This window comes from Anguilla anguilla, chromosome 4, assembly GCF_013347855.1.
Source record: "Anguilla anguilla isolate fAngAng1 chromosome 4, fAngAng1.pri, whole genome shotgun sequence".
In the NCBI taxonomy this organism is placed as follows: Eukaryota; Metazoa; Chordata; class Actinopteri; order Anguilliformes; family Anguillidae; genus Anguilla; species Anguilla anguilla.
In genome coordinates, this window is record NC_049204.1 from 67,222,302 (window position 1) to 67,238,149 (window position 15,848).

The 15,848-nt window shown below is 43.7% G+C and overlaps 3 protein-coding genes across 4 annotated transcripts in view; 2 read left to right on the plus strand and 1 right to left on the minus strand.

Moving 5' to 3' along the window:
- The window catches only part of LOC118225953 (tripartite motif-containing protein 16-like), a 972,804-nt gene extending 967,780 nt beyond the window's left edge, over positions 1–5,024 (plus strand). For both annotated transcript variants that reach the window (XM_035415105.1, XM_035415109.1), the window contains 2 exons: positions 2,982–3,047; positions 3,371–5,024. In XM_035415105.1, the coding sequence (XP_035270996.1) occupies positions 2,982–3,047; positions 3,371–3,900 (596 nt within the window). In that variant the 3' untranslated portion in view covers positions 3,901–5,024. The remainder of the gene's footprint in view (positions 1–2,981; positions 3,048–3,370) is intronic.
- LOC118225964 (tripartite motif-containing protein 16-like) overlaps positions 1–15,848 on the minus strand; it is an 890,716-nt gene that overhangs the window by 514,792 nt on the left and 360,076 nt on the right. The window lies entirely within an intron of this gene.
- On the plus strand, positions 7,432–12,961 carry LOC118226044 (tripartite motif-containing protein 16-like). The gene is made up of 6 exons (XM_035415296.1): positions 7,432–7,750; positions 8,106–8,201; positions 8,442–8,675; positions 8,882–9,041; positions 9,738–9,788; positions 11,007–12,961. Exons 1-6 carry the CDS (start codon positions 7,433–7,435, stop codon positions 11,531–11,533), a joined length of 1,386 nt encoding a protein of 461 aa, XP_035271187.1. The 5' UTR covers position 7,432; the 3' UTR covers positions 11,534–12,961.

Below are 15,848 nucleotides of genomic sequence, written 5' to 3' on the forward strand. Positions count from 1 at the left end.
CCTTAAGTGAATATAATCAAATGGACCATAAAAATGATGTAGAAAATTTGTGTAGCAGTGAGGCCTCTGTTCTCACAAACACAATAAAAATACACAGACAATCACACACATACTCTCTCTCTCACACACACACACACACACAGAAGCACACACACACACACTAACACACACACATACTCTGTCACACACACACACACACACACACACACACAGAAGCACACACACACACACAGAAGCACACACACACACACACACACACACACAGAAGCACACACACACACACACACACACAGAAGCACACACACACACACACACACACACACACAGAAGCACACACACACACACACACACACACACACAGAAGCACACACACACACACACACACACACACACACACACACACAGAAGCACACACACACACACACACACACACACACACACACAGAAGCACACACACACACACACAGAAGCACACACACACACACACACACACACACACACAGAAGCACACACACACACACACACACACACACACAGAAGCACACACACACACACACACACACACACACACACACACTAACACACACACATACCGTGTCACACACACACACACACACACACAGAAGCACACACATACTCTGTCACACACACACACACACACAGAAGCACACACACACACACACAGAAGCACACACACACACACACAGAAGCACACACACACACACACAGAAGCACACACACACACACACAGAAGCACACATTCAATTCAGTTCAAATGGAGCTTTATTGGCATGAGAAATAATCGAATGTTGCCAAAGCATAGTAAACAATTAAAAAGTTAATAAAATAATAAATAACAATGATCAAATATATATTGAATATTGCTAAAATAAAAAAGAAATCGTACATATTCAAGTATATACACATATAGATCTAAGTATACATATGCAAACATTATATACGCATACATAAACATGCATACATACACATATACCGATACATACATATACACATACAAACAAATCATACATATATATGCATACACACTCATATATGCATACATACAAACATATACATTATATACATATATATGTATGCACACGTATGTACAGACATATACATACATACACACATACATGCATACATACTACAACACACGTACAATGCACATATAATTAACAGTATAATATATGTAGGCATTCATATGTGTAGTTATACTCACGTTTGCCCATGCCTATACATGCATACATACAAATGCTCAAATACATTCCGCACTAACATGAATACACATACTGAAACATATACCATATACATATAAGCACAAATTAATACATTTTCATTATTTGGCTTTACCCACTGTCTCTTAGTATATGACAGGATGACACACATTTAATTGCTAGGGAACATATATAGGACACATATACTGTCTCACTGTCTCTCTCACACACACACACACACAAATACATAATGAGACACACACACACGCACAGACACACACATACATAATGAGACACACACATACATAATAAGACACACACACAAACACACATGCACAGGCACACACATACATAATAAGACACACACACACACACACACGCACAGACACACACATACATAATGAGACACACACACACACGCACAGACACACACATACATAATGAGACACACACACACATGCACAGACACACACATACATAATGAGACACACACACACACACACACACACGCACAGACACACACACACATAATGAGACACACAACCACACGCACAGACACACACATTCATAATGAGACACACACACACACGCACAGACACACACATACATAATGAGACACACACACACACGCACAGACACACACATACATAATGAGACACACACACACATACGCACAGACACACACATACATAATGAGACACACACACACGCACAGACACACACACATACATAATGAGACACACACACATACGCACAGACACACACATACATAATGAGACACACACACGCACTGACACATGGTGTGGGGAAAGGTTTTTGATTATCTGAGGAGGTCTCTGTAGACATTTTTGTAACTCAGTGTAGAGTATGAGTATAGTCAGAGTACAGCCCAAGGTAACAGTAACTCAGTATAGAGTATGAGTATAGTCAGAGTACAGCCCAAGGTAACAGTGACTCAGTGTTGAGTATGAGTATAGTCAGAGTACAGCCCAAGGTAACAGTAACTCAGTGTAGAGTATGAGTATAGTCAGAGTACAGCCCAAGGTAACAGTGACTCAGTGTAGAGTATGAGTATAGTCAGAGTACAGCCCAAGGTAACAGTAACTCAGTGTAGAGTATGAGTATAGTCAGAGTACAGCCCAAGGTAACAGTGACTCAGTGTTGAGTATGAGTATAGTCAGAGTACAGCCCACGGTAACAGTAACTCAGTGTAGAGTATGAGTATAGTCAGAGTACAGCCCAAGGTAACAGTAACTCAGTGTAGAGTATGAGTATAGTCAGAGTACAGCCCAAAGTAACAGTAACTCAGTGTAGAGTATGAGTATAATCAGAGTACAGCCCAAGGTAACAGTAACTCAGTGTAGAGTATGAGTATAATCAGAGTACAGCCCAAGGTAACAGTAACTCAGTGTAGGGTATGAGTATAGTCAGAGTACAATGCAAGATAATAATAACTAAGGTTGTTTTTGAGCTCAGTGAGTTTATGTTGTATATTTAACTGTTTATTTGCTAGATAATGACAGGTTTTGTATGACTGCGATCTTATTGGAGGTTGTGTTTGCTTTAAAGAGCCTGTTTAAAAAAAGAGTTAGAGTGGTAATTCTTAATGTTTGATTATATGTTATAAATTGGACTATTTTATATTTACACAATTCTTGAATATCGCAGTCATTTAAATGCATTTCATTTAATAAAATGTCATTCCACTTCTCCAGGTAATGTGATATTTCAGGAGCTCATCTTTCTTGTGAACTCTCTCTACAGTGGAAGATGTCCGTATCCTGGAGGCCTGGCCCACAGAATGCAGAACCAGGCAGGACTTCCTGCACTGTGAGTCTGTGATTAAACCTAAATTAACAGATGAAGCAACGCGAGAATATGGGGTAATATTATTAGAAGTATTTTCTATATTCAGGACAGACTTGCTTTTGGGGGGGGGGGGCAGGCACCTGGGACTTGCAGTATCTGCAGAGAAACTGGGAGGGTGTGCCAGGATGCCAAGCAGGAAATGGCTTCTTCCACAGGTTTCCATTAGAGAACAGGGGGCTATTTGTTTGAACTATCCCTGTTTTAATAAATATTCATGTTCGGCACCCTTATTAGTTTATTATTATGATCACTGAACTCTCCTTCTCCTTCTTCTCCTCTATCAGATTCCTGTCGGCTCACACTGGACCCCAACACTGCACACAGAGACCTCCGTCTGTCTGAGGGGAACAGAGAGGTGAGCCGTGTGGAAGAGATCCAGTCATATCCTGATCATCCAGAGAGATTTGACTTCATGGGCCAAGTGCTGTGCAGAGAGGCTTTGTTTAGACGCTGTTACTGGGAGGCTGAGTGGAGTGGAAAGAGATGGGTAGATATAGCAGTGTCATATAAAGAGATCAGCAGGAAAGGAGGCAGTGATGACTGCGCTTTGGGATATTATAACCAGTCCTGGAGTTTGCGCTGCTCTCACTCCAGTTACTCTTTCTGGCACAATAATGAGAGCACTGAAATCCCTGTCCCCTCTTCCTCCAGAATAGGAGTGTACCTGGATCACAGGGCAGGAACTCTGTCCTTCTACAGCGTCTCTGACACAATGACCCTCCTGCACAGAGTCCAGACCACATTCACTCAACCCCTCTATCCTGGGTTTTGGGTTGGTACTGGAACCTCTGTAAAACTGTGTGATCTGAAATGAGGCAGAGAGTGAAGCGAAAATCAGCTCTAAATAAAGAGAGGGAAAAACACTCAAATTCGACAGAAAATTAATAAAACAATGAAATGAACGAATGAAATGAAAACAGCTTGATCATAACACCGTGTAAAAGTTTGTCCAGACCTGGGATTTTCCTTTCGATGGCTGCTCCTCACTTCATTCTCCCCTGACTATAACTTCTTTCTCCCCGGCTCTGAGGCGTCCATTCTGTCACTCACAGAGCTCAGCTTAGATTCGCTGGCCTACAACTGCCATCCAGCTCACACAGCGCTCTGTGCTCAAAATTAAAAGGCCAGCTACAAAGGGTCCAACCCCAACCAAGCCCTGCATAAAATGTCAGAATCGGGGCGTTCTGGTCAGGTTTTTTCAGACCTGGGTGAAAATTACAAGCTCTACGGTGGAGCAGTGACTTGCATTGTCGCCTCACAGCAAGAAGGTTTTGGGTTCAAATCCCAAGGGCCCTTCAGTGTGGGTTTCCTCCCATTGTTCAAGGACTCCAAATTGCCAGCAGGAATGAGCGAGTGAGTGAATGCTGTGTGTGCCCTGCGATGTATTGGCAACCTGTCCAGGGTGTATTCCCGTCTCTTGCCCACTGCATGCTGGGATAGGTTCCAGCACCCTCTGCAACCCTGACCAAGAATTAGCCATTTAAGAAAACAGATAAATGGGTGGAATAAAAAAAGATAAAACTTAAGTTTTGTTCACATTTATGCAGACCCTGTCACTCTAATGCTTGCATTTCAATATTACAGTCAGCTCCATAATGTTTTGGGCAAAGACATATTTTTTTCTTGAGTTGGCTCTGTACTTTACAATTTTAGATTTGTAATCAGCGTATTCACGTGTGGTTAAACTGCAGATTCTCAGCCTTTATTTAAGGGTATTTTATGCATTTTGGTTTCACCATGCCACACATTACCATGTGTGGGATATGTCAGAGCATCATGGTAATGGCGTTTATATGGAGGTGCTGCTGTAAAATCATTAAGACACTTTTGGTTTTATGGCTGTTGTTGTTTTGCATTATACTGGGGTGTGTTGGGTTCTACATGCTGTGATTGTTTACAAGAAGAATGAAATAAACAAATGATTGTGGTAACACTCCATGTGACAGTCTATGGTTATTGCTGTCTGTCGATTGGCTGTTTACTGTCTGATATGATGCGTATTAAAAGGAATAGTTCTCTTTCCGGAGTTCATTATTATACAAGGACAGTTCTGGTGATTAACAATGTACAGACTCAGCGACCACAGCCTTGCCAATGAAATTGGTCGCCACAAAAAGACCTGGCTGGCAAAAGAGAAGAGGCCGTGTGCTCACCATAATCTGAGGTGGAGACAGAGGCCCACTTCCTGCTTTCCTGCCCCAAGTTCCTCTCAATCAGAAATCAATATTTACCCAAATTCACTGCACAGATAAATCAATTCCAACACCAATCGGAGCCAAATAAATGAGAAATTCTTCCGGGGGAAGAGGACACTGCGATGTAGGCGGGAGCTCAGTATGTCTCTGCCTGCCATACATTAAGAGAGCGTGTGGTCTAAATAATGGTGCTGTACACAATATCATCTGTGTTCATTACCAATACTGGTAAATTCATAAATTGTTATATTATGAACAAAATATGTTTAAACCTGGGTGTCAGTGTGTGTGTGTGTGTGAGTATGTGTGTATATATGTGTCTTTGTGTGTGTGTGTGTGTGTGTGTGTGTGCGCGTGTGTATGTGTTTGGGGGGCTGTTACTTTTTTTTCTTTCTCCCCTCTTCTGGTTGTATTTTGTATGTCTCATTGCTTTTGCAATGCAAGTTTACTTTTCATGCAAATAAAGCACATTTGAATTTGAATTTGAATGAGAGAGAGAGAGAGAGAGAGAGAGAGAGTGAGAGAGAGAGAATAATACGATCCATGCTTAGACCCTTAACAGTGCTTCTGGTTGTATTTTGTATGTCTCATTGCTTTTGCAATGCAAGTTTACTTTTCATGCAAATAAAGCACATTTGCATGTGAATTTTAATGAGAGAGAGAGAGAGAGAGAGAGAGAGAGAGAGAGAGAGCAAATAATACGATCCATGCTTAGAGCCTTACAGTGCGTGTGTGTGTTTTTGTATATTTGTGTGTTTGTGTACAAGTGTGTTTGTCCCTTTAGAAACTGGAAGCTCCCAAGAGTATATAAGTAGATGAATTCAAGTAAGCATGAAGTGCAGTTAAATATATGTGCATATATTCCATATTTTTAGTCATTCAGTCATCATGATTCAAGTTACTAAACAAACCATCACCACACTGTCATATGCGTGTTTGTGTGTGTGACGTTGACGAGTAAATCTCCACTCTCTGCTCAGCCTGGCCTCAGTCCAGCACCACACCTCCTGCAGCTGTGGGCTGAACCAGGACATCACTCCGTCTCTCTCTGTCACGCAGCTTCAGAGAAACAAAACTTTACTGTCAGAGAAACGAAACTACACTCTGTCTCTGTCAGCGAAACGAAGCCAAATTCTGTCTCTGTCAATGTGAGCAGTCAAACATGATGAGAGAACAAGGGCCTTGTTGGTTGTGGTTGTACACCTTCACTGTCTCCCCAGCACTAAGGAGAGGGATCCTGACCCCATTGTCCCCAGTTACCTCAATATGACTCCAGTCACCTGGGGCACAGAGACCGTGGTAGAGGAGGCACAAAGGAAGGAGTCTGATCCGGGGGGAGTTGCCCTAATAACCGGTTGTTTGTTCCTAAATCTGCTCAATCTCAGGTTCTCCAGCAGGCACCCTCCTCCCATCTTATGGGTCACCCAGGTTCTGGGCTCAGCCTGGAGTTTGAGAAGAGGCGATTCTGGTGCCTGTCCATGGAGGTGGATACTCAAGACTTCGTTGGCATTACCTGCCAACAGGTCGTCCACTCAGCCTCCAGCTGGTCTCCTCCAGCCACTGTCTAAATCTCCCATTCATGGTCCCACATCTCCATGGATTTAGTTCCCAGGTTACCGCCACCTACTGGGTTGACCGCTGTGTTTATAACTGACAGATTTTCCAAAGCTGCTCATTTCGTGCCCCTTAAACTCCCTTCTGCAGTGAAGGCAGCACTAAAGGAGTCTGGGGGTGTTTAATAACCAGTGTGTGCATGACTGTGTGCATGTGTGAGTGTTTATGTATGTGTGAGTGAGCTTGTGTGTTTGTGGATGTGATTGTATCTGAGTGTGTGAGTTCGTGCAAGTGTGTTTCCGTATGGTGGAGGAGGGGGTCAAGTATAAATATCCACTCCTTTTAGAAACTTCATGTTTCTGCCCAATCATTCAGTGATATTCATCACCATGGAGATTGCTAAACTATCACCACCCTGTCATGAGTGATTGCGTGTGTGTGAGACGAGTAAACCTGAACTCTCTGCTCAGCCTGGCCTCAGTCCAGCACCACACCTCCTGCAGCTTTGGGCAGAACCACGAAGTCACTCCCACTCTCTGTCACACAGTCTTTAGAGAAACTCAACTCAACTCTGTCTCTGCCAGCGTGAGCAGCAAAATGGCTGAAGTTGGACGTGAAGATGTGGAGTGTGATGTCTGCACTGATGGAGAACGCAATGCTGTCAAGTCCTGTCTGGTGTGTCTGGTCTCTTACTGTGAATCTCACCTCGAACTTCACAATGAACTCAACCCAGGAGATAGACACCAGCTGACCGATGCCACTAGAAACCTGCAGGAGAAGGTCTGCTCTCATCATAACAAATTGCTGGAGATTTACTGTCGTACTGATCAGCAGTGTATCTGCTATCCATGTACGATGGATGAACACAGAGGCCATGATATAGTCAGAGCTGCACAAGAAAGGACTGAGAAACAGGTAAGGACTGAACCTCTTACACGTGCGTAATAACAGTTGTGCTTTGAAAGAGTGAGGTCAGATGTTGGCACATTCCCACAGTATGTAGGTTTATGATCTGTGCTTTGTTGAATTTCATGAATACATTCATTGATAGGTCTTATATCTATGGTGATAAAGCAGTTAAACACGGCTGGAGCAGCTAATTCACTCACACAGTTTAGAAGCTTTATCTATACGGCCAGTACACTTTACACACTGACCGACTATACTTTACATCAAACATGGTGCAGTACTTTATACAATTTGGAATATGTAAATGTGGTTGGAAAGTTAAATATTGTAATATGATATTAAAAAAATAATCTGTCCACAGGATAGGCTGGGGGAGACACAGAGAGAATTCCAGCTGAAAATCCAGGAGAGAGAGAAGGAGCTGCAGGATCTGAGACAGGCTGTGCAGTCACTCAAGGTGGGTACTGACCAGAGGTGAAGGCAACAGCTGGCTGCTGGAAGAGCCATTTCAGGGCTCTGTCAGGGCTCTCCTCCAGTCAGCCAGTGAGGAGCCCAGTGTTGGGTCACTTTCCAGCCCTGTGGGGCTCAATCCCACTGAGCCACATTGTGGGGAACAAGGTGTCTGGGATCCCAGTAAGAGCTGAGTGAAAGGCCTAGTTAAAATGCACAGCCCTCCTCTCTCTGTGTCTCCTAACAGCGCTCTGCAAAAGCAGCAGTGGAGGACAGTGAGAGGATCTTTACAATGCTAATCCGCTCCATTGAGAGAAGGCGCTCTGAGGTGAAAGAGCTGATCAGAGATCAGGAGAAGGCTGAAGTGAGTCGGGCTGAAGGACTCCTGGAGCGACTGGAGCAGGAGATTGCTGAGCTGAGGAGGAGAGATGCTAAGATGGAGCAGCTTTCACACACAGAGGATCACATCCATTTCCTCCAGGTAACATCACTGGCTCTCTGACAGTCTGCACTGTGTACATTGTACACACATGGTGAAGTGTGTTCCTCATTTACAATGATTTTCCCCTCAAATCTACACAGAAATCTTTTATTGAGACTGTTTTCTGTTTTCTGTATTGTCTGTGTGCCTATATGTCTCTCTGTGTCCCTGTCTGAATGTCTGATTTTCTGTCTGTTTCTCTGCAGAGCTGTGAGTCTCTCTGTGCCCCTGTTGGACCTGAAGACTTTCCCAGCATCACTGTCAGTCCACTCGTCTCTTTCGAGGCTGTGAGGAAATCTGTCTCTGAACTGAAAGCACGAACAGAGGACGTCTGGAAGGAGGAATTAGTCAAAATCTCTCCAACAGGTTAGAACTACAGAAATATTTTTTCCTCAATTTCTATTAAAATAACGAATGTTGACCTTAAGCAAATATTATCAACTGCACCATAAAAATGATGTAGAAAATTTGTGTCGCAGTGAGGTCTCAAACACACAATAGAAAATACACATACTTCCACAGACAAACAGACATACTCACACACACACACACACACACACACACACACACACAGAAGTACATGTATAATTCAATTCAAATGGAGCTTTATTGGCATGACAAATAACCTTGTGTTGCAAAAGCATAATAAATAATAAAAAAATAATAAAGAGCAATAATCAAGTATATATTGAAAGTTTTTTTTTTTAATTCTGCATGTTCATGTATGTACACATAAATCTAAACACATAAGCAAACATTATATACATATACATACATACACACATACATGAACACATACTACAACACACATACAATACACATACAATAAGATATGTGACATGCATATGTGTACTTATACATGTTCCCATGCATATACATGCATACATACAAATGATCAAATACATTGCACACTAAGATGAATACACATACTTTTATATTTACAATATTCCTTAATGAGCAGTTATTTAAATGCATTTTATTTATTAAATTAATTTCTCCAAGAAATATGATATAAAGGTCATCTTTAGGAGCTAATCTTTCTTGTAAACTTTCTCTCTGCAGTGAAAAACGTCCATATTCTAGAGCCCAGGACCAGAGAGGACTTCCTACAATGTGAGTCTGTAATTAGACATAAATTAAGCAAAATAAGCAACGTGAGAATATGAGGTAATATGAAGAAAATATAATTCATAGTATTTTTTATATTCAGGATAGACTTGCTTTTGGGGGGGTGGGGGGGCACCTGGGGACTTGCAGTATGTGCAGAGAAACTGGGAGGGTGTGCCAGGATGTCAAACAGGTGTTAATGCCACCTGACTCGGGGCAGTGCAACATTAAGGGAGACCACACGTGAAACAAGATTAAATTAAAAGATTTACTTAACAAAATAAGTTACACAACTGCAAATACACAACATCAGCGTGTGACCGTACTCAAAGTGAAACTATGATGCAGTCAGTCAGGGTAAATGTAGGTGTGGCGCAAAAGTAAAACAAAACAACAAACTACAGAAAAGGTGCTGGTGACAGGGAGAGCGCTGGCCGAACCCAGGAGGGGTCCATATGTGCTCATCAAGGCCACCAGCTGGGCTCTCACACCTGGAGAACATGAGAAGCTGAGAACCCAGGTGGAGCCCAAAAGGGCCGTCACACAGGAAACGGCTTCTCCCACAGGTTTCCATTGGAGGACAGGTGTTGATTTTAAACCACCTGGTAGCATTAGCATGGTGGCACAGGTTAGCGGTGCTGTCTCCACCTGACGGCTTTCTACACACACTGCAAAGCTTTCTGGTGCAGTTCTACTGCTCGGGGCAACAGTGCTGTATCTGCCCCTGCTCGGGGCAACAGTGCTGTATTTGCCCCTGCTCGGGGTAGTGGTGCTGTATCTGCCCCTGCTCGGGGTAGAGGTGCTGTATCTGCCCCTGCTCTGGGTAGTAGTGCTGTATCTGCCCCTGCTCTGGGTAGCAGTGCTATATCTGCCCCTGCTCGGGGTAGAGGTGCTGTATCTGCCCCTGCTTGGGGCAGCGGTGCTGTATCTGCCCCTGCTCAGGCTAGTGGTTCTGTATCTGCCCCTGCTCGGGGCAGCGGTGCTGTATCTGCCCCTGCTTGGGGTAGTGGTGTTGTATCTGCCCCCAGGTTTGTGGTTCATTTTGATAGTGGGGTCTTTGTTGTAGGAACTGAAAAAGTGCATGTTGGTGCTGATCATCTTTTTGTTGAGCTCACTAAACTGGCAGTCTGGCTCACACATGAGAACAACATAAAGGAGGGTAGGAGGTGTATGCTTATTATTGTGATTACTGAGCACTCTTCTCTCCTTCTTCTCCTCTACCAGATTCCTGTCAGCTCACACTGGATCCCAACACTGCACACAAAAACCTCTGGCTGTCTGAGGGGAATAGAAGGGTGGCCCATGTGGGCATGATCCAGTCATATCCTGATCATCAAGAGAGATTTGAGCACAAAGCCCAAGTGCTGTGCAGAGAGGGTCTGTCTGGATGCTGTTACTGGGAGGTTGAGAGGAGTGGGGGTGGGGTTTTTATAGCAGTGTCATATAAAGAAATCTGCAGGAGTGGAGGCAGTAATGACTGCACTCTGGGATATAATAACAAGTCCTGGAGTTTGCGCTGCTCGACCTCCAGTTACTCTTTCTGGCACAATAATGAGCTTACTGAAATCTCTGTTCCCCCCTCCTCTAGAATAGGAGTGTACCTGGATCACAGGGCAGGAACTCTGTCCTTCTACAGTGTCTCTGACACAATGACCCTCCTGCACAGAGTCCAGACCACATTCACTCAGCCCCTCTATCCTGGGTTTCAGGTTGATTTTGGATCCTCTGTAAAGCTGTGTTATCTGGGATGAGGCAGGGAGTGAAGGGACAATTAACTGTAATTAAAGAGAGGGAAAAACTGAAAATTAATTTAATGAATGAAACAAGGAAATGAATTAATTAAATAAAAATAAAGGGCAGCTCAGTGCTGTACAGTTTGAAATGGCGCAAAATTTTCAGCCCACCCCTACATGACCCCGCCTTCTTTCAGCCCAACCCTACATGACCCCGCCTTCTTTCAGCCCAACCCTACATGACCCCGCCTTCATTTCAGCCCACCCCTACATGATCCCGCCTTCTTTTCAGCCCAACCCTACATGACCCCGCCTACTTTTCAGCCCAACCCTACATGACCCCGCCTTCTTTCAGCCCAACCCTACATGACCCCGCCTTCATTTCAGCCCAACCCTACATGACCCCGCCTTCTTTTCAGCCCAACCCTACATGACCCCGCCTACTTTTCAGCCCAACCCTACATGACCCCGCCTTCTTTCAGCCCAACCCTACATGACCCCGCCTTCTTTTCAGCCCAACCCTACATGACCCCGCCTACTTTTCAGCCCAACCCTACATGACCCCGCCTTCTTTTCAGCCCAACCCTACATGACCCCGCCTACTTTTCAGCCCAACCCTACATGACCCCGCCTACTTTTAAGCCCAACCCTACATGACCCCGCCTTCTTTCAGCCCAACCCTACATGACCCCGCCTTCTTTTCAGCCCAACCCTACATGACCCCGCCTACTTTTCAGCCCAACCCTACATGACCCCGCCTTCTTTCAGTCCAACCCTACATGACCCCGCCTTCTTTTCAGCCCACCCGCTTTATTAGCAAAATACTCTGCACATGTCTGGTTTTTTTTTTACAAAGAGTGCCTATTTTTACTGTTATTGTGCTTTTGAGTTTTAGATAAATGTATTCATGTTCATTTAAAAATGGATAATTCCTTATTAGTCATGACGTTGAAATTTTGTTTACAATTTTGTTAACAATTTTTATCATAGATGATTTTTCTTAATGGATTTTTAACTTTTAAAGGAATGTGTTTTAGTCATTTTGGAAATTTAAAACCAATAAAGACAAGTGTAATGCTTGCACTCCAATATTACAGTCGGCTCCATAATGTTCGGGGCAAAGACATACTTGACAAAGAACTTGCTCTGTATTCCACTGTTTTAGATTTGTAATCAGCGTATTCACGTGTGGTTAAACTGCAGATTCTCAGCTTTTATTAAAGGGTATTTTATGCATTTTGGCTTCACCATGCCACACATTACCGTGTGTGGGATATGTCAGAGCATCATGGTAATGGCGTTTATATGGAGGTGCTGCTGTAAAATCATTAAGACTTTTTGGGTTTTATGGCTGTTGTTGTTTTGCATTATACTGGGCTGTGTTGGGTTCTACATGCTGTGATTGTTTACAAGAGGAATGAAATAAACAAATGGTTGGGGTCTGTGGTTATTGCTTCCTGTTAATTGACTATTTACTGTCTTAAATGATTCATTTTAAAAGGAATAGCTCACTTTCTAGAGTTCATTATTATACAACGACAGTTCTGGTGATCATAAATGAGTGTTCTGTGCCTTCTTGGTGATGTCACACTTTGTCCTCCTGAGGCTAACACTGATGTTCTCCACTACTGTACATCACTCTGGATAAGAGCCTCTGCTATGTGTCTGTAATGTAATGTAATTGATCAGTAGCTTGGCTAACATTAGGCATGCAGGAACAGGCAGTTCAGTAGCTGCCCCTTGCAGTGCTACACTGTACCAGACTCAGTTATATGAGTACATGGGGGAGTGGCTGACTGTTACAACACAAAATACACACCAGGTATGGAGACTCATTCAGTCCTGCCGTCATAAGGTTTACCATTTAGCATTTTATATTTCAGAAAAACAGTTTTCTGTTGTGTATTGTGATTGTTTTAGGGCAACCAAATGAAAAGAGGATAATAAAATTTCACTTGACATTAATGCCACTAGCAGGGAATCAGGAGCAGCAGGATCATGGCAGGACTCCACTGCACTGTCAAACAGCACATTTAAGCATTTAAACCTGGAGTAAATACCTGGTTTTGTTTTGTTTTGTATGACAGAACTGGCCTGTTTGTTTCCCTGTTTAGTTCATTGGTTTCAGTCATTGTATTCACTCTTCAGTTCATTCTCACATGTTTTTGTTGTTTCTGCTCACTGTGTTCACCTGTACCTTGGTGGATTTAAGTTCTTTGTGTTTATTACTTCTTTGCTTGGTTCTAGTGTTTGCTTTGCCTGCCTCTTGTGTTCACATGTGCTCTAGTCTTTGTTAGTTTCTGCTGTTCTCAAGTTCCCAGGTTTGTATTTAGTTCTGGTCTTTATTCCTGTTTGTTGATTTTCCTACTTGTTTATTAGAACCCTTGTTAGTTCTACATCCTGCCTCCTGTGCTCCTCCATCTTGTTTCCCGGCCCTGCCTGCTGTGTCAGCAGAACCAAGACAAAATGAACCAGCAGAGAATTTGTGAATCAAACTTCTTCCAAACGTTGTGTCATCTTCTCTGTTTGCTATGGTTTTATGCAGCTAAAATAGTAAAGGACAGATACCCCCAACCCCTCATTAACTTGGCCTTCGAGTCTCCTCAGGGAGCCACGGTCTTCACTAAACTGGGCTTCTGCAGGGCTCATCTTGTCTGCATAAGAGAGGGGGATCAGTGGAAAACTGCTTTTAACACCCTTACCGGCATTTATGAATACTTGGTCGTACCATTTGGGTGCCAAATTCTCCTGCTGTGTTCCAGTCGTTTATCAATGAAGTACAAAGGTGCTCAATCTGTTTGTCTTTGTGTAAATTAACAATATTCTGATTTTCTTTCCAGGTTACTGCTTGAGCATGTTAAACATGTCCATCAAGCGCTGCAAAGGTTATTCGTTTGTTAAACCTGAGAAATGTGAATTTCATTCTGACCATGTTTCTGGGCTTTACTGTCTCTTGGGTGCTCTGCAGATGGACCTGCGTAAGGTTCAGGCTGTCTCTGACTGGCCTCAGCTCTCCTTTGTCAAGGAGGGGCAAGTACTCATCACAATGCAGGTAGCTGAACAATCACTGTCATATGCGTGCCTGTGTTGTGATAATAAAACTGTATTTAATCTGGCTTTAATCCAACACCGCACATCCTGCAGCTTTGGGCAGAACCAGGAATTTGTTCCTTTTGTCTGTCACGCAGCTTCAGAGAAACAAAACTTTACTGTCAGAGAAACGAAACTAAACTCTGTCTCCGTGAGCGAAACAAAGCTAAACTCTGTCTCTGTCAATGTGAGCAGTCAAACATGATGAGAGAACAAGGGCCTTGTTAGTTTTGGTTGTACACCTTCACTGTCTCCCCAGCACGAGGCACCATGTTTGTGATCAGTCTCACCTCCCAGGTTAGTGGCTGGGTACTGGACTGAGAGGGCAGAGGGGGGTGCTTATCTGGCAGATGAGAGATGGCCTTGTGATAGGTGTGTGTGCATGCCCAAAAACCACACCTCTCCCCCCACCTCACTGCCCACCTCCACCTGTCTGCACTTCCTGGACTGCACTCATAATAAAGTTCAAAGAGTTGGACCCCTGTGTTTGTCACACCGCTTGTCGATCACACCTTTAGGGACACCCCAAACCCTGGGATCTGAAGGAGCAGGTACATCCTGGAGAACAGATGAATTTCCCAGAAACCCTGCCCTTCTTTGGACAATATATTGACATAAAATATCAAAACAGTTCAATATATTCAATTTTTTATGATGAATCATGGCATGCAACCATATGTACCCTGGAAATAAATCTTAAACTCATACAGAATGCTGCTGCTGGGGTTCTTACTAGAACTAAGAAATGGGAACATATCAGTCCAGTACTCAAATCTTCCACTGGCTGCCTGTCAAATCTAGAATTGACTATAAGATCTTGCTGTTAGCGTATAAAGTTTTAAATGGTTTAGCCCCTGACTGTCTTAGTGAGTTATTTATCCTCGCTCTCCACCACGCTTGCACCTGTCGCAGGTGCCTGCTGAGTACCTGGACTGAGATGGACGCCTCCCATGTGGGAGTGGGGGCTGTGCTGTGACCAAGAGCTACCAAGGATCCACACCTACACCTGTGTGCCTTATTAACACACCCTCTTACCCTGGCTGACCTGAACCATCTTCAGCTGGGAACTGCTGGCTGTCCAGCCTGCCCTGGAGGAGTGGTGTCACTGGTTGGGAGGGAGCAGAACAGGATTTTCTGGTCGGCACTGGTCACAAGCACCTCGCCTACGTCCATGATGCCAAGAGGCTCCACCCTCACCAGGCCAGATGGGTGCTGCTCTTTAACCGTTTCAGCTTCTATCTCC

Coding starts and splice junctions, on each gene's coding strand:
- LOC118226044 (XM_035415296.1), top strand. CDS start 7,433: ATGGCTGAAGTTGGACGTGAAGATGTGGAGTGTGATGTCTGCACTGAT. Junction 8,676..8,881: donor ATCACATCCATTTCCTCCAG/GTAACATCACTG, acceptor GTTTCTCTGCAG/AGCTGTGAGTCTCTCTGTGC. Junction 9,789..11,006: donor CAGAGAGGACTTCCTACAAT/GTGAGTCTGTAA, acceptor CTCCTCTACCAG/ATTCCTGTCAGCTCACACTG.